Source organism: Emydura macquarii, unplaced genomic scaffold (assembly GCF_026122565.2).
Source record: "Emydura macquarii macquarii isolate MOO-44397 ecotype Brisbane River unplaced genomic scaffold, CSIRO-AGI_Emac_v2 contig_71, whole genome shotgun sequence".
Taxonomy (NCBI): Eukaryota; Metazoa; Chordata; order Testudines; family Chelidae; genus Emydura; species Emydura macquarii.
Window position 1 is genome coordinate 1051634 of NW_027130208.1, and position 18983 is coordinate 1070616.

An 18983-nucleotide genomic window follows, 5' to 3' on the forward strand; every position below is an offset into this window, starting at 1 on the left:
CGTCCCGCCTGTGTCACTGGGATGGGCAGGGACCCAAGGGACTCTGCTGAGGGCTCCCCCCAACCACGCTGTCCCCCAGGCCGGCCCTGCCCTGCCCTCCAGCCCCACGGGGCCGGGCTGTGCTGCGGAAGGCAGCCTGAGGCGTTACAGGCTGGAATCCCCCAAGCAGCGGCTCGCCCTCCTGCCTGCCCTGAGGCCAGGGTGAGGGGCTGGCCGGGCCTCGGGCTTCCTGCGGGGGCAGCCTTACCCTGTAGCGTGCCTGGGCGCCACCAGCATTTCCCTGGGTGGAAGCAGGGAGGGGGAAGGGTAGGGTGGCTCCCGGCTGGTGGTTGTGAGGGGAGCCGGGGGCCGGCAGCAGGGAAGGGGGGTGCGTGAGGCGCTCTGGGCTGCCCCTCAGCAGGCCGAGGCGAGCTCATGGCCACTTGTGCAGCCTCCTGCGTGTCAGGGCTCTGAGGCAGGCTCCCCGAGCCGGAAACTCCGCCCTGCTTTCCATGGGGTGCCAGCAAAACGGCACTGGCCCCACACCCACCCCACTGCCCTCCTCCCCCGTGAACCTCCTAGCGGGATCCCTGGGCTCGAGGGCCACAGCACTGGGCGGTTCGGGGAGGTGGAGCGTGCCCTGGCTGGGATTCCCCGAGCGAGGGGCCGGGCCAGGCCCGTTAGAGACGGGACCTTTCAGGTACCTCTGCACAGCACCTGAACGCCCAGGACTGGCCCGCGCCGGCTGACGCGGGGGGGAGGCTTGTAAAATTGCAGGCCCTGGGAGTCAGAGAGGGGAAAGCAGGGCCCAGCCTCCAGCCCGAGTCTGAACATTGACACAGCCGTTCCCACCCTGCAGCCGGAGCCCGGGAGCCCAACGCTGAGCCCCGCTCTCCTGCAGATGATCCCTCAGAAAGCCCCCCAGGCCGGGCAGGGGAGTTCCTGCTGCTCAGCCCCGGGGGCTGCTGGGGAGAGCCCAAAGGTGCTGCCTGCTGCCCCCATCTGTGCCCAGGGCAGGGCAGGGCCGGCTGCACACAGCGGAGCCGAGTCTCCCAAACCGGCGGCTAATGCTGCCTTTCAATGCACCAGCCCGTCCCAAACTGCTCCTGGTTCCCCAGGCGGGTTAGCAGGCAGCTAGAACAAGGAGTTACACAGCCGCCTTTCCTGCCTTTCCGTCCGGCTCCCCGTTAGCCACTGGTCCAGTAAAGAGAGACGTTATTTAAACTCTAGTCCCTTTACCAACAATGTTCTCAGCCACAGGCCCGGAGCCCTCGGCGTTAGGATCTTACCCCAGTCCTCGCTGCCTGCCACTCCTCCAGTGATTAAGCTAACGGTGTGGGATAGCAAGGAGGGGAGGGATGTTGGCTGGCCACAGCACTCCGCTCCCGCCAAGCAGTGGAAGTCCGGGTGTAGCGGGGGACTGTGGCGCTTGCAGGCTGGTACAGTCCCTCTGCTTCCACCCACTCCCCGGCTGGCTCTCAGGCCTTGGTGCCACAGTTCAGGTGCAGAGCGGCTGCTCCGGAGGTCAGAAGCAGCAATGAAGCTGGGGCAGGCACAGCTGCCTTTTATGTCCCTTTGCCATGTGGCTTGTCCCAAACCTAGCCCCACAGACCAGGGCCTGGAGAAGCCTGAGTCCTGGCCAGAGACCTGCTCCTGCATGCCCTGGGGACTCGAGGTGCAGCTCCTGGGTTCTCCGGTGAGTTCCCTTGCTGGGCCATGAAGCAGGCTCAGTGCTGCAGCCATCCTGCCTGGGGTGTCACGCAGAAACCCAGCACCAGTTAAATACAGCCACAGCAGCCATACCCAGACTCTCATACGCCGCTCCAGCCGTGTACAGCTGCTTACCAAGCAGAGCGGCTCAGGACGCTGCCCCAGGTGCCTTGCAGGGCATAGCCTGGGCGATGTGTACTGCAGATCTGTAAGATGGGGGGCAGCGATGTGCTAAATGGTCACCCAGAGGCTAGACCGCGTCCCACCTGCTACGTCACCATCACTTTCCCCAGCAGCCCACGCAGCGGGCCCAGCTCCAGCCCAGCAGTGGGGCAGCCCCAGCTCTCCGGCCCCCAGCTCTGCCTTCGGATTCTCGTCCTGGCTGGAGGCTGCAGGTTTGCTCACATCCCACAGGAGGCTGTTAGATCCAGCGCCAATCCGGGCAGCCCCTGGCCCAGGCTCTGCAGCCCCTCCGCAGAGGGCAGTGCAGGCAGTGCCTAGCTGAGGTGAGTGCTGGGGACCAGGCAGGCAAGGGGAGGAGGGGGCAGCCTGGGCTGACCCCGAGTTGGGGCTGGGGGCGGGGAGCAGAGTAGCTCCAGCACGCTGTGCAGCGTGCTTCGCAGAGTCGGGCCGGCCTGCGGGTAAGGGCAGCCGGGGGCTCCATGTGACACTTCTGCCACCCTGGCTGGGGGCAAGGGAGGCCCCAGCAGCACCCAGCTGCAGGGCCCCAACAGGGAGGCAGAAGGGGAGTTTACCAGGGCCCAGAGGCCCTGGGGGGCCCGGTCCAGCCTGCAACCCCCATTACCAAGAGGAGCAAATTGTTCATGGCTCATGAGAGTGTACGTCTAGGGGAGGGGTTGTGGGGTGTGTGGGGCAGAGGTCCCCTGTTACAAGTTACATTAGGTGTGGGCCCTGCCCAGCTGTGCAGTGCTGGGGGCCCAGAGCGGCTCAGGCCAGGCAGGGTCACGCCACGTGGCCTGGTGAAGAGCACGGATGGAAGCAAGCAGCTCTCCTTGGAATGGGGAGAGCCCCTGGCACCCGGCTGGGAGGAGTGTCAGACTAAAGCAACGCCCCCCTTCAAGGGAACCCCAAACTCCGGATCCTGCTCGGCCTGGGTCCAGAGCCGTGGGGCCCATTCAGCACTGGCCTGGGAGGAGCTGCGGTTAGGGTCGGGGGGTGCCAGGCTCGGATGGGTGTGAGCCAAGCTCCTGCACAGTTCCCGCAGCGATGCCTGGGGCTGAGTGAGGGCTCAGTGCCCCCCAGGACAGGGCTTTGGCCGGGGCCAGCTCTCGGTCGGACAAAGGGGGGAGCTGGGTGCAGCTGAGGGCCTGCAGCAGGACAGGCTGGGTGGGAGAGGCCAGGTTACCATAGCATTAAGGACTGGGCCCAGCCCACACCATGGCTCGTTTTCCTTCTCTGCCCCACACAACGTGTGCTTGGGTCCAGCCCTATTTTCCCCTCAAGGGTGACGCTGGCCACCAGTGCCTGGGGCAGCCAGTGAGTCTCGGAGCGTGGGGGAGGTTCCTGAAGGTGATAAACGCTAACGTGCCTATTTGTAAAAGGAGTAAATGGGGTGAGCTGGCTAAGTGTAGGCCTGGCAGCCTGACATCCATCCCCGGCAAGATACATGGAACAGCTGCGCTGGCCTCTCTTACTAACGAACTGATTCATGCAAGTCAGGATGGGTTTTATGGAAAACAGATCCTGTCAGACCAATCTGCTCTCCTGTCAGGACGAGCTGACACCTCTGGCTGATGAAGATAAAGGCGTATGGCTTTGATAGTAGCACCTGACACTGGAATGTAATGGAAAAGATATTAATTAGCGTGGCCCATTCAGTGGATTAAAAACTGGCTAACTGATAGGTCTCGCACTGTAACTGTACAGGGGCCGTCTTCACCGAGCAGGTGTGTGTCCAGGGGAGCGCTGCAGGGATCCGTTCTTAGCCCTGCGCCCCCTTTTTGTCAAGGAGCTGGAAGAAAACACAAAATCCCCCCGGCCCGTGTGCAGATGTGCGGCAGTGCGTGGTAAACAGAAGAGGGCAGGTGGCTGACACAGAGTGATCTGCATGGCTTGGTAAACCGGCGCAAGCCAAGGAGCTGTTCCAATGCTGCTAAGTGCCAATGTATGCACCCAGCAGTGTGGGTGAGACGTGGTGTGGGGGGCTCCATGCAGGGAAGCAGGGACTCTGGACGGGGGGGACTCGGGGGGCTAATCTGCTGCAGGTGAGCCCCCCCCTGCCCTGCTGTGGCCCAAAGGGCTAGGGTGATCCCGGGCTGGGGGAAGAGGGAGCCCGGGGGTCAGGGTGACATGTGAGTGTAGCTCTGTGCGGGGCAGCGCGGCCCGGCCGGGGGTGCACAGCGCCAGCCGGTGCTGGTAAGTGCAGCGGGTCAGAGCAGAGCCCGGAGAGCGGGGAAGGGTCGGAACCCGCCCCACAGCGCAGCCATGTACTGCGGGGCCCGGCCCGGCCCGGCTGGAAGCGAAGCCAGGCGCTGTCCGGCTGCAGATAAGGCCCGAGGCGGGACGTTTCCAGGTCACGCCGCTTCTCCTCCCCGGGGCATTTTACAGCCCGGGCGGGGCGTTCCGGGGACCGCTCCCCAGGGCCCGTGCGGGCGGCTACGGGCCGGGCCGGGTCCTGCTCTGGGCCCGCCGGCCGTGCGACCTGGGCATCGCGCCCCGCAGATCAGCCCTGCCCGGCCCCACACAGGCCCTGCCCTGCTCTGCCCTAGCAGCGCTCGGGGCCGGCCGGGGGGAGGCGGCGCCTGCGACCCGTCGGGGGCGGGCGGGCGCTACTGCGCCTTTAACGCCCCGCCGCGCGCACACAGCGGGGCGGGGGAGGGGGCGCTCGCGGCGGGCGCCCAGAGACCCCATTTAAGGTGGGCTGGAGCCAGGGGCTCGCCGGCAGCCTGACGCCTCCGTGCCGCAGCCCGGCCGCCCGGCCCGGCGCTCGGGGGCTGCAATGGGGTTTGCCGGCCCGAGGGCTGCGGGCCAGGGAGCTGCCTGCGCCGCGGCCGCTGCGGCGTCACCGGGGAACCACGGGCCACCTTAAGCAGCCGTGTTGGGGCTGCCGGGGGGGCTGGCGGCGAGCACATGGGGAAAGCACATGTGAAAGCAGCCGGGCCGGCCCGGCCCCAGGGAGCCCGGCAGGGGTTTGCTTTGCCAGCTGGTGCAGGCTCCCCCGTCCCCCCGTGGGTCCCCTGCACCAGCTGCAGTAGCAGAGCGGGGGCCAGGAGATGCAGGGAGCCGCCTGGGCTCCTGCTGGGGCGGGGGAACCTTCCCTTCCATCTGTGCACCCCGCCAGCCAGGCCTGGACTAGGGAGCAGCAGCACACGGCCTGCCCCGTCCCCATCCCAGGGTCTCAGTGCTTCCGAGCAGTCACCCCCGGGCTCACCCCCACGGGCAGCTCCCCTGCCTCCGCCAGCAACAGCCGGTGAGCTGTGGAGCAGCTGGCTCGGGGGAAAGCAGCGTCTGAGCCGTCCCTGGGCCAGCGCAGGCAGCCTGGCCCCATAGACGAGAAGGAGGTGACTGCGTCACTCCCAATAGGCAGGGAGATCTCTGGGGGACCCGTCCTGGCTTGGAGGCTATTGTAGAGGAGTTGGACGGCCCGGGCAGCACACTCATCTAGGACTTAGCTCGCGGTTCAATTCCCTGTTCTAGCCAAGCCCTCAGGGGCTGGGAAAGCTGCGTAGGTCCAGATCCTCAAAGGTAAAGAGGTAATTCTTAAACAAAGGAAGGATGTAGGCCTCCGTTCCCACCTGTCAAAGGGGGGGGATAGACCTGCCTGCCCTCCCAGGGACGGGACCAGGAGGGTAAGTACGTTAGTGTTGTGAGGTGCCCAGACAATAGAAGGACCTTCGATAGCATCTGCACAGGTCCAGCATGGACAAAGCCACGGCTGCTGTGCTGCTTCTGTGGGCATCTCACTGCAGTGGCAACCACGAACATCTGAGCGGCACTGGGGAAGATGAAGTGACTGCATCTGCTGGGACCGGGAGGTGACACATTGTGTTCTCACTACCCAGGACTATCTCCTGGACGCAGCTGCTTACAATTAGCCTCCATTGACCCCCACTGGGTCTGTGTAGGGGGTGAATGTGAGTGCACGGGGGGCTGCATAGGGAGGGCAGGCCCATTCTCCCCTGGTAGTCTGGGGTTCATACCACTGTACATAGTAACTGAGTGCTGGAAGATCCTCTCACGGGGCTAGCCCACGGGCAGGGCCTGCTGTTCCTTTTTGCCAGCGAAACATCTGTCCTCTGACTGCCAGGTAGGCTGTGCCAATGACCTGTGCTGCTGAGGTGGGGTTTTGAAGTTCAACACTGGGCTTTGCCGTGGCAGGGGAACGGTACGTACAGCCCAAAGTAGGGCTGCTGTGTGTGTGCAACTCTCAGACTGATGGTGGGGCAGAAATTGCTCTGCTGGCCTGTAGCTCTTCTATCAGGAGGCTTAATCACTGTGGGCTGCCTGTGAGAATCCCGGTAGGGCTTCTGTTTCTTGATAAGGAGATTCCAGATTTGCACAGGGTCCTGTACAACTCCGTTCTCCACCTCCAGGCAGAAGTACCCATAGCCAAACTCCATCTTCCTGGCCTGCTAAGGCCACAACAGCTGTGCTGAGCTCCCTGGAGCCTAGATCTCTGGAGGCAGGTCAGGGGATGCCAAGCGTGGTGGTCCCACAAGGCGGCACACTAGGGTGTTAGCAGGTCACCACCAATGGAAACTGCAGAGCAGGTACTAAAGAATGGGCCAATGTAATCCCTGGGGTAACTGCAGTAGGTTAGCAAGACTTACCCAAGGGCTGGCCTGCTCAGTCTCACTCACTAGTCTTTGAACTCCCTCTAGTGTGGGCTGCTGCTGTGTTTTAATGAAGCAATTAATGCAATGCTCCCAGCCTGGCTGCTTCGAAGCATGGAGGAGTTAAGATACTTGGACCAATCAAATCCCTCTACGTGATTATCCTTCTCCACTCTGTCCAGACAAACCCTATCTACCTCGCTGCATCATGAAGCGTCAGACAGGATGGAGGGAACACGCTGCCTTGCAGAGCCCTGCTTACTGCTCCGGAAGCCACAAAGCAAAGGGAGAGCATTCTAGCACCAGGGCTCCACGGAGGGACAGCTTTCAGGCAGCTGCATGTCCCTCGACTCTGGAGCCCAGCGGAGCATACAGTAGGGATAATAGGGGAACACCTCTCGGCCTAGCTGCTGTAGGAACAAGGCCTTCCCAAGCCCACCACAGTGACTGAGGTGTGTTGGAAGTTGCTCCTGCTCCATGACACTAGAGTTTGTCCTGAGGGGGTGAGAGCCCAGCAGTGGGAAGAGAGGACATGACAAAGTCACTTCCCAGTCACACCAACTACCCAATGCTCGTCTCCAGAGTAGCATTCTGAAGCGCAGTGAAGCAATGTTTGCTTTTGGAAAGACCTGCAAGCTTCTCCCAGGGGTGCATCCTCCTGCCCTGACCTGTCAATATTTTGTTTCCATTATTGACAGAGCGATGGTGAAATCCATGTATCCTTCCATGGCTCAGCGGGGAATATTCTAGACAGCAGTTCTGGCATTTCTCTCCAGCAGCTCTGGATGTTAATCTCGACGCCTTGCTAAGATCATGGCTGCTTCAAGTGGAAATAGAACAGGGGCTTCCCATTTCTCTTGTATTTCTACAACTCCTGATCCTAGTCCCTTTGCTTGAGTGCAGCCCGAGCGGTTCTTTCTCTCCTACTCATGGGACCCTGTCACCTTCTGCCTCTTTTCTCTTCCAGGGAGTTATCTAGCCATCCCTCGTGCTCAGCACCTTCCTTCCTCTTCTCTGAATCAGTGCCACAGTTGCTCTCCTACTTCTCAAAACTCTCAGTGGGCGTTTTCTTTCACTGAAATAAAACTGCTGCAAGAGGACCGCTGTATGGCCCTTGCTCACACACTCCCTGGTGGGCTGCATCACACCAGCTGCTCCTGAAATCAGCTCGGTGAGGGCACAGGAGGCGGTTTGCAAGGCCCAGGCCTGTTTTTTGTTCCTCTTTCATCCTCCTACAATGCAGGTTCAGCTCAGTCTTAAAAGGACCGGATTTCCCTTGACTGAAAGTGAAACTTCAGCTGCATTTCTCCAGTATCTGTCCTGCCCCGTGCAGGGGGTGGTGGAGCGTGGGGGGGGGGGGGAGGCCTCAAAAGGCCACCTGGGGCTCCTTGGTAGTTACTGCCTAGCACCCCACCTCTACAGAGAGGGAGGGGGCAGGGCCAGTCTCCCAGGCGACAGGCCCAGCACGGACCTTGCCACCGAGGAATGTGCCGCCTGCGGCAACCTGGAAGAAGGGCCCTGCCCGCCTCACCCTCGCCCCTGGGACTTCCCCCCCCCCCGCGTGCTGCCGCTCCCCGGCGCGGGGCCTGGGCGCAAGGCCCGGCTGGGCAGGCAGCACGGGGTCGTAGGCTCGCTAGGCGAGGGCAAGCTGAGCAGCGGCGGAGCTCGCCCAGCTGTTGGGAGCAGCTGTGCAGCGCCGTGCGCCCGGCCCAGATGGTGGCAGCAGCCAGGGAAGCGGCCCGGCCCGGCCCTGCCAGGGAGGAGCGGTGGGGCCCGGGAGAGTTGGCCAGGAGCCAGGCACCCCCTGCACCCGTCCCTTCCCCGAGAGAGCGGAGCAGAGCCCAGCCTGAGCCGCGCGGGGCACGGCCCCTTTAAGGCGCGGGGCGCGGAGTCTCGCGGGACTTGGGGGCCGCGCTCTCGCGAGGCCGGCGCTGAGCGCTGATTGGCTGCGGGGGGTTGAATGTAAGATGGCGCCCAGGGAGCTGTGAGGGGAAAAGAGTCGGGGCCGAGTCGGTGGCGGAGCGAGGCGGCGCGGCGGGGCCAGGGTGAGGCGGGGCCGGGCGGGGCCGAGCCGCGACGAGCCGCGGCGGAGCGGGGCTTGCCGGGCTGGGGCAGGTGCGCTGCGGCGGCTGGGCCGGGCGGGGCCTCCCCTCACGCGGGGGGAGGCGGCGGCGGCGGCGGTTCCGGGGGAGGCGCGTTCCCGAGGAATCCAGCGCGGGCCCGTTTGTTGTGTGGCGCTGCCGGGAGCGCGCAGGGAACCGAGTGGCGCGTGTGCGCGCCAGGCCCAGGGGTCTCCCGCGCGCGCGGGGAGCGGCGCGCCCCCGCCTTCTCTCTCTCTCCCTCCCGCCCCCCCGCGGGGTGCATCCCCGTGTCCCCTCCCCCGTCCCAGCCGCGGGGCGGGCCGCTTGCTGCTCCCGGCCACGCGCTCGCCTCCTCTGCGGGAGGAGCCCCCCCCCTCCCCGCCGCGCTCCGGGCATCTTGTGGCGGCCGCGCCCGGCCCGGGTTGTCCCCGAGCGGCCGGCGCGGGATTGTCCCGTCCCGTCCCTTGGGGGCGGGCGGGGTGTTGCCCTGCCCCCGGCTGCGCCGAACATGGCTCCCTGCCGGGGCGGGGGCGGCTCGTGGCTGCGCGTGGAGCTGTAGCCGCCGCCGGCCGGGCCTGCTGCTGCCGCGGCTCCGCGGGCCCGGCCCGGCTCGGCTCGGTCCGGCCGGCACCGCAGGCGGTGTGTGCTCCCCGTGCTACGGCCCAGCCGGGACAGGGTCAGGTCAGCAGGGGCTGCAGGCAGAGCCCGGCCCGCCGGGGTGACTGGCAGCTCTGGCCCAGCGCCCCGCTGCTTTGGTCTGGGGGAGCTGCCCCCGAGACTTCCCTGGCCGGGAAGTTGTGCATCGGCACCTTGAACTGCCCCGGGGCAACGGGGTCAGCGCTGGCTTTTAAGAAAGTGCGAGCGGAGACCCCAGTACATCTTCACGGCAGGCCCCGGGTACTCCGAGCTTGGTAAAGAGCCAAGCGTGAAGGCTCCTTCGTCCACAGGGTACAGGTCCGGAAATCTCTATTGTAGAGAAATAGCTAGGGTCATAGCTGCTTGTTTGCAGTGAAAACTGTTCAAGAGATCAACCTTCCTAAGCAATCCTCTGCCCTAGGAGGCTGCTGCAAATTAATTGAGTAAATCTTGCTGCTCATTTGTTGGAAAACCTCTCCAGTAAGCCTCTGATTTGTCAGTCTCTTGAGTGGTCTCTCAAGAAAGTTTCGCTGTATTGCACAAAACCTTACTATATTTTGTAAAGTGGATGAATGGTTCAGTAAAGCACTAATCAAATCTCTTTACAATTCCATTGGTGTTTATTAGCTGCAACAAGAGAAACATATTTTACATAACTAAAATCAGTGGGTTTAAAAAAATAACAAACCTAGAGGTATAATCCACCACTGTAACAGCTGTATATGGAGTTCAGCCTTTTCTCCATTTAGCAGTGTTTGTTTTTTATACCGTTTTGTTACATCCTCAGAGAGCCGTAGTTGGACTATTGCTTCCCAGCTCTGCCTGGTTACTCTATTCTACCTAGAACAGTTGTGAGGAGAAAGGAGCAAGAAAAGGCCTCTGGACCTTATTGCAATATTTTTTTTTCTGCTGCTACTTTGTTCTAAGTTTCAGTAACTCCAGTGTCCATTAAAAGTTATATAAGTTCTAGCACAGTTCTCTGCTCAGAGAAAAACATTCTGCACTGTGCAAAAGATGTACATTGAGAGCTGTTTGTCTTAGTACTTGTTCTTAAGATCTGGAAGTAAACCAAACTGGTCAGGAATTGGGCATGTCTTGCAATAAGTTAATTAAAAACTAAACTACCTGTTAAGGGTGATCATTATTATATGATATACACTTTTTGTTTTTTATTTAATTTTCTTAAGCCTCTTTTTAAAATAAAATTTAACTTAAAAAAAATCAGAAAACGGGGGATGGAAAGGGCTCCTTTGTTCTGTCTTCTCCAGAATGTTACAAGTCTAAGAACTCAGGACAAGTGCAGCAGAAATACATGCAACATGGTGACTGGTGAGTCCAGATGCTCTAAATCTGTGTGTACATTTTCAGTAGCTTCAGTCTCTAAACTTTGTGAACTAACTACATATGCTCATGAACTTGGACTATTTTAGATAAGAATAGCCTTAATTGGTTAGACCAATGGTCCATCTAGCCCAGTATCCTGTCTTCTGACAGTGGCCAATGCCAGGTGCTTCAGAGAGAATGAATAGAACAGGTAATCATCAAGTGAACCATCCCGTCAGCCATTCCCAGCCTCTGGCAAACAGCAATCCCTGCCTATTCTGGCTAATAGCCATTGATGGACCTATCCTCCATGCACTTACCTACTTCTTTTTCGGTCTTGACCTTCACAACATCCTCTCGCAAGGAGTTCCACAGGTTGACTCTGTGTTGTGTGAAGAAATACTTCCTTTTGTTCATTTAAAACGTGCTGCCTATTAATTTCATTTGGTGACATCTAGTTTGTGTTATGAGGAGTAAATAATATTTCCTTATTTACTTTCTCCACACCATTCATGATTTTATAGACCTCTACCATATACCCCGTTAGTCATCTCTTTTCCGAGCTGAGAAGTCCCAGTCTTATTAATCTCTCCTCATATGGAAGCTTTTCCATAGCCCTAATTGTTTTAGCTGCCCTTTTCTGCATCTTTTCCAATTCCAATATATCTTTTCCGAGATGGGGTGACCAGCTCTGCAGGCAGTATTCAAGATGTGGGTGTACCATGGATTTATAGAGTCAGTAGAAAATATCGTATCATATCTATCCCTTTCTTAATGATTCCCAACATTCTGTTTGCTTTTTTTTTTTTTTTTGACTGCTGCGGCACACTGAGTGGATGTTTTCAGAGAACTAGCCACAACGGCTCCAAGATCTCTTTTGTGAGGTAGCAGCTAATTTAGACACCATCATTTTATATGAATAGTTGGGATTGTTTTTCAATGTGCATTACTTTGCATTTATCAACACTGAATTTCATCTGCCATTTTGTTGCCCAGTCACCCAGTTTTGTGAGATCCCTTTGTAACTCTTTGAAGTCTGCTTTGGACTTAAATTATCTTGAGTAGTTTCGTATCATCTGCAGATTTTTCCACCTCACTCTTTGCTCTTTTTCCAGATCATCTATGAATATGTTGAACAGCACTGGTCCTAGTACAGACCCCTGGGGGACACCACTACTTACCGCTCTCCATTCTGAAAACTGACCATTTATTCCTACCCTTTGTTTTCTATTTATTAACCAGTTACTGATCCAAGAGAGGACCTTCCCTCTTATCCCATGACAGCTTACTTTGCTTAAGAGCCATTGGTGAGGGACCTTGTCAAAGGCTTTCTGAAAATCTGAGTACGCTATATCCTCTGGATCACCCTTGTCCACATGCTTGTTGACCCCCTCAAAGAATTCTCAGATTGGTGAAGTATGATTTCCCTTTACAGAAACCATGTTGACTCTTCCCCCAACAAATTGTATTACCTATGTGGCTGATAATTCTGGTTTTTACTATAATTTCATCCAGTTTACCTGGTACTGAAGTTAGGCTTATGGGCCTGTAATTGCCAGGATCGCCTCTGGAGCCTTTTTAAAAAATTGGCATCACATTAGCTATCCTCCAGTCATCTGGTACAGAAGCTGATTTAAATGATAGGTTACATACAACAGTTAGTGGTTCTGCAACCTATTTAGTGGAAAATGCTATTAAACTGAAAAGGGAGGAATTATATCCGTGTCCAAGCAGCAACCTTTCTTGAACAGTTTAAAGATGCATTCTGCCAAGTTCACTTCCATTTGAAATGGACTATACATAATGGATAAACTGATCCATTCTGATCTTTTAATAGCTAATATCCAGTATAAACTTGTGTACATTCTGGTATAAAATTGTTTTTTGCTGTTGAATGCAATACTAACTTTGTATAAAGAGAATTATATTAAGTGTGTGTGTGGAAACCTGTAGTGTTTTGTTTTTTTTTGTTTTTTTTGTTTTTTTTTTTAAATAAAAATCTATTTGTTGATGCTAAGTAGTAAATATGCCTGAGGGATGTGGTAGAAGGGGGAGGTGTATGTCTTTAAAAAATAAATTTACAGAAACTAAACTTCTCATTACAATAAAAAAAGAATCCTTCCAAACATATTACCTTCCTGAATCTACAGCCAGCTCTAAAACCTTTGCTGTTGCTCATACTTTTGCCAAGCAGCAGAAGAGTGAAACTAACAAGATCCTGACTGATTTAACTACTGCAGTTCCAGATCTCTGTAGGTAACCTTGAAATTGACAAGAATTTGGTTAGGTAAGTTTCACTCAGCTGCTGCTTAGAAAAACTGAGATTTATTTATATAGAGAACTTAAAAACAAAACAAAAAAGGAGACTATGGGAGTGGAGCACTAGAGGTTCCAGTCTGCCTCTTTCCCTATCTCTCAGGACGCTGAGAGGTAGAATAGCAGAGACTCCCCTATCCTTAGACTGTAAGCTCTTTGGGGCAGGAACCATCTTTGTTCTGTTTTTACAATCACTAACATAATGGCTTCCTGGTCCATGGCTAGAGCTCCTATGCACTATGGTAATATATATATTAGATAATACTCTGAAGGTACTTAGATACCACATATCTAATAAATGCAGTGTAAGAGCTCAATAGAACAGCAGTCGGGAGGCTCTGGGATTGGAATGGGGAGGAAAAGGCAAGCTTCCTTCCAGCAGAGTTTGGGGGAAGCAAGAGTAGGTTTCTGATTTCAGATGACTACTAGTCAGAAACTAATTGAGAGATTGAACATCTGAGGTGAGGTCAAGGGACAGTACCATGATAAAAATCCCTCCATTTGTTCCACTTCCTATCTGTTGGAAGTGATGGATGGAAGCTTGATTTTCAAGCTGCTAGACCTCAGTAGTTGTGGTGGTGGGTCCCTCCTTATTTTTTATCTGCCTATAGCTAGTAGATCTAGATTTCTGGGTTGTGGGTTTTATTTTGGGAGTTTTTAATGCTGTGCCACAAAGCAGCCAGCTGTATATGTGAAAAGCGCTCCCAGCACAAGAGTCAAGATTTTTCACAAGTAACTAGACTTTTTTTTTTTTTTTTTTTTTTTTTGTGGGGATAAGTTTCTGGGTGACCACCTTGAGATGTTTTAAAGGGGTTTCTATTTTTTAGAAATGCTGAGCACCTGCCTTTTGAAAGTTAGGCCCGTTTAATGCATCTCAAATTGGGCACCCAAAATCACTATTCACTTCTGAAAATCTTAGTCAAGGTTCTGAGGCCAAATCTCTGCAAACTTCAGTAGGCTTAAATTCCAGCCAAACACACACAACATGGACAACTTAACACTGTGAGTCTTCCAGTCCCTACTTCATAGTTTGTTCTTGGTGGCTTCTGGGGAAGCCTGTCACTGAGTCAGCAATGAATTGAATACTTTCATTACTTGTGTGTCACATGTTGAGCTGGTTAGAAAGTTTGTCAAAATGTAACTTCAGTGAAAGATTTTTCTTTTTCTGATTAGCATATAGTTGTATGAAAGCTTCTGTATGCTGTGCTATAAAACACTCTGGCAAATGCAGCAATTCTGTATTAACACCCTTCTCTTAAATAAGTGAACAATGTAAGCTTGTACTTTTTTATCTCTGTAAGCGCAACAATATAGTGATGTGTTCACTATAAATACTTAAGTTTTTTCATGGGAACCTATTGCAGAAACATGTCACCTTATTTTTAAGGTCCCATAAGCTCTCTTTTGCAAGAATTGCCTCACACACATCTTCTGCCTTTGGGATCCATATCTCTTTGGCTGCGAGGCTGGCCCAGGTGCTAGTAGTGACTTGTAGATATGAACCCCTTATGTATAAAGTGTCATTGGTGGTGTTCTGCCTGACCAGTATGGAATAGGGTTCAGACCAACAATGAGGAGTGATTTAACTCCCATTGGGAGTTGGAATCAGGGTCTTAGTTAAAGAACCTTATTGCACTTAGATATAGCAGTGCAGACAGTCTGTTACTAGACCTCCTTTTGCTTACACACTGCTTTAGAAATAACACTTTGGGCCACCTTGTTGAACAAATGTAGTCAGTCTTTTGTGATCAAATCAATGCTGAAATGTTGTCCAGCTTCTCTACAGTTGCTACAGAAGTGATTCCTTTTTCTCATCTATCGTTTCTGTAGAACCAATCACCGTAATGTGTGTGTATATATAGTGTTATCTGTATGTGTCCCTTTTTTTCCTTTGGGTGACTAGGCCTAATTATGTATACAGAGTTCCCTGTCCTGGTAATTGTGGCTGCAACCCCATATCTCCACACTGCATTTCATGACCGCATCAGTAGTGTCGGGTTACCCCTAAATGTGTATACCCTTCACAAGGACTGACTACTGCTGTAGAAACAAGAATACACTCTCAAAGGGTGATAGTGAAATAGGAATACTTCTTGTATTTAAACAAGATATGTCAGCAATTCACACAGTGCCGAAGATATAATACCCCAGATGCTAATCTTGTTCTTGGGTGATTCCTCATTCTGTTTTTCCTCTTTGCTCTTACTTTCTCCCTCATCTTGTTGGTTTCTTTTGCTCTGTCTTCCTTTCTCCACCTTACATGTACCTCCCTCCTGCTATAGTCACACACTTTACGCTGCTTCATATTCATTTCTTCCTACTCATATTTGATAATGGGAGTGTGAGGCCTGCTGCTGTTGCCTGCTTTTTCAACCTCACTGCCTCTTTCCAGGTGCACCAGTCCCATTCCAGCATTGTGTCCCCTCCTCTCCTGTTAAGTCTGAAATTCTATTCCTAATCCCAGTGTAAATGTGACAATACTGTCATTTCCTATTTCCCTGTCTCCTCCTTTCCATTGGTTACTATAGAATAGTATGTCCCTTGATAGCTTATGACACTCCGCTCTTTCATCTCTCTTGCTATAAACCAGTCTCATAGGAAATGGCTCCTCAGCTGTCCTTGCTATTATATAGAATTCCATGTTGTAAATGATAATTTAAAACTCAATAAGGGTTAATTTAGTCTATTCAGGACTGGTCTGGCCTGAGAGTGGTGCATTAGTATGTCATCAGTGGGAGACAACCCTCCGGAGAGAGCTCTTTATACAGGACAAGTAAGCCTGAAGGGTAGCGGTATGCAGTTGTGATACTTCACAAGGGATTAATTAAAGAAATGCTTAGCTGCAGAAGATGGCATGTAAAACTACAGCATTAATCTCTGATGGCTTTGGGGTGTCCGTGTTTGTCATGCAGAAATCATTCTGTGTAAGATGTTAGCCATTGGCTTCATGTGTACCCTTGTACAGTATGACTATTAAATTTGTTAAACTCTTAACTTTCTCCTTTAAGGAATCCGAAATACCTTGCAATATGAATAATTCTCTGGAGAACACCATTTCCTTTGAAGAATACATCCGTGTGAAAGCACGAACAATCCCTCAGCACAGGATGAAGGAGTTTCTGGACTCCCTTGCTTCTAAAGGGCCTGAAGCTCTCCAGGAGTTCCAGCAGACAGCCACCACCACCATGGTATATCAACAAGGTGGCAACTGCATTTACACGGACAGCACAGAGGTGGCTGGATCTTTGCTTGAGCTTGCCTGTCCCGTTACAACCAGCGTCCAGCAGCAAACCCAGCAAGAGCAACAGATACAGGTTCAGCAGCCACAACAGGTCCAGGTAAACATTTGAATGATCTCTTTGACTTTATGCATGAACCTGTAAGTCTGTGGTACAGGAGTTTGTATTCTGGGTGTGCAACCTGCAGATCAGAACTTAAAAAGCAGGAATAATTTAAACACTAGAGTCTGTGGACACCTAGTTTTCCATGGATCAGAATGATTTTTTTTCATATAAGAGTTTTGGTAGTTAATGTCTCCCATGACATTGCCTCCACAGAGCCCCACTGTTAGAGGAGTTGCATGCCTAGCAATGAGATGGTATAAACTTTCTGAGAAATAACTGGCAGTTTTGGTGTGTGTGCAACTCCCTCAAGCCCTACACTTCATAGGAACTAGCTATAAATACCCCGTCCCCTCTAATGGCCTGTTGATTTCTCTCTGCTTGCTGGAATGGTCATGGAAACAACCTCTCATTTTTCTGTTGTTTTCATAAAATAGTTCAGATATCTACACCTGATCATTTTGGCTTAATTGTTGTAGTTCTTGGGTTGTTCTGAAGTTTTGCTGGTTTTGGGTCACCTCGTGCCTTGCCCAAGCTGGTAAGATCCGTGTAAGAAGAGTAACAGGTATTCTCCTTGTCCTGCTATTTTCTGTGCTTCTTATGGGCCTGAAAAGTTTTATTTAGGCCTTTGGGGATGGACATTCAGCCCCAGGTTGTGATGTCTGCAAAGACTTCTCTGACAGTGCCGTTTTCCTGGGGTAACCAGGGTTGTGATGTACCTCACTAGCGCCTGTCCTTAGCATGAGGAAGCCTTCTCTGTGCCCGCCGGAGATCAGCTCCCCAACCCCTCCACCTGCCACAGGGTAAACAAGCACTCTCCTCCAAACCTACCCAGGCCCCACACCCTCTCCACAGATTAGCAGTAGGCACACGCCAACCCTGGAGCCCTCCAAGCATCCCCCTGGAGTGACAAGCCCCTGGTCCACCAGACACTCACTGAATTCAGACCCACTGCTCCCAAAAAAAGTACACACCAGCTTACCAGTTTCCCTTCAGGTCTGCGTTTTGTTTAACACACAGCACGTGGATATGTTTATAGTGAAAACAAGTGAAAGTTTGTTGAATTAAGTATAGAGATTCAAGAAGTAGCAAGTCAAAGTATTGGAAACAAATGGTTACATGTAAAATAAAATCATAACATGCCTTCTAGAGCCTAGGCTTAGTTAACAACATACTGCTGTCTTGTCTAATGAATTAGCTCACCCGTCTTTGCAGTGTTTTCCAGCCAGGCTGGCCATGACCTTCCTTTCATGAGATAAAACACGGTGACAGCTCATCTCTTCCGTGAGGGATGGAGGGTGTCTCTTTGCGCCCAAAGGTATACTCCCTACAATCCATTCTCTCTCCTAGTAAGCAGGTTCCCCCCGCTAGCTTTTTTCCCGTGAGCTTTTGTATTTGACTTAACAATCTCGATTAGTATTTGGTTCAGACTGTAGCTAGGTCACTACTATGAAGCAGACAATACACACGTGATCAGCCAGAGAGAGATGAGTGTCTCGTTCCTTCTACCTGACAGGAGCAAATTTATCACCATTTGGTGACTTGCATACCTTAAGAACATGTTTCTGTACTGAAAATTAACTTCTTAATATTACCTGTATATACCTCTCGCAATGACTATGGTCACCAGTAAGCTAGTGGCTCTCAGTAGAGACCTTACATGCCACCCTCTGGTGAATTATTATGCATGTAAGTAACCCAGAGGATCCCTGTAAAACCTCATTCATCCCCCTCAGTGCCTTCTGTCAGCTGGCATCAAGAGGTCCCTGGGTCACCAGGGCTATACTGTGGACTGCGTTCCTGCAGAAAGCTGGTAACTTGTGAGTTTAGGAGACCTTTCCTAAAATGGACTCCCTGGAGACAAGTGCCTCCTTTACTGCAACACCTCAGTGCACGTTTCAGGCTAAAAGGGGCCATTCTCTTGTAAAAATGTCCTATAGGGAACCCTTGAAAGTGTTTCCAAGGCCTGAAGCTGGGGTCAAGGAAAATCCCTGTTATGGTCTTTTGGAAAGCACTGATCTAGTGTGGAAGGAAAGAGGGGCTTCAGCAAGGATCCTGTTATTGACTCTAGCCAGATACCATGATAATGGCTTCCCAAGATCTTGGTGGTCCCAGGATGGAGAGGATTGTCTTATGCCTGATCCAGCTGACCCAGATACAACAGAAGAGTGCCCACTGGTTCAGTCTGGCCAAAGCACCAATAATCAACACTTTCCAAGGCTTTGGTGGAGGGAACGTAAACACTCAAAACCATTGTAATTCTATGTGGAGTCACTCCTGGCTCCTTTGTTCTTCCTCCTCAGGTGTTGTCTTCGCACCTTCCTTCTGTGTGCTGAGTGACACCATGGCCAAACAGCTATAGCTCTGGGGATTCCTTTGGCAGCTTTGCCCAGAAAGACACATGCCAACATCTTGTAACTCCAGGCGAAAGTAGTCCTATCAAGAAAAATCTTCTGGAAACACAACCTTTCTACTGCCTTGATTTCTAGAGAACTGCATTCTTTCTGTTGGGTCCAAACAGCAGTATTTGAATTATTCTTCCAGCTTCCTACCTCAGCATCACTTCTGACTTTGGCTACAAGCTGAGCAGTGATATTTACTTCTGGGAAAAGGAGCCCCCCAAAATGGGTACATCTGTCAGAACAGCTTATTCCCCTCCAGCAGTGATATTAAGAGTCTCCAACAGCTGTTATGGCCCAGAATAGCGCTTTATAGTCCAGGATAACTACATGGGCCCAGCTCATCCCAGAGGACAAAAATCAGGAGTGTCTTGAAATCTTTAAGGCAGCTCTGAGACCATTAAG

The 18983-nt window shown here is 53.0% G+C and overlaps 1 protein-coding gene across 5 annotated transcripts in view; it reads left to right on the forward strand.

Annotated features, from left to right (window-relative positions):
* The first annotated feature begins 5376 nt into the window (after nucleotides 1–5376).
* QRICH1 (glutamine rich 1) overlaps nucleotides 5377–18983 on the forward strand; it is a 40503-nt gene continuing 26896 nt past the window's right edge. For 2 of the 5 annotated variants that reach the window (XM_067540944.1, XM_067540970.1), the window contains exons 1-2: nucleotides 8436–8527; nucleotides 15847–16176. In XM_067540944.1, coding sequence (XP_067397045.1) covers nucleotides 15868–16176 — 309 coding nt within the window. In that variant the 5' untranslated portion in view covers nucleotides 8436–8527; nucleotides 15847–15867. Of the gene's footprint in view, nucleotides 5395–8435; nucleotides 8528–10381; nucleotides 10529–12696; nucleotides 12810–15846; nucleotides 16177–18983 lie in introns of those variants that run through there. The other 3 variants (XM_067540962.1, XM_067540951.1, XM_067540956.1) reach the window with 3 other exon arrangements.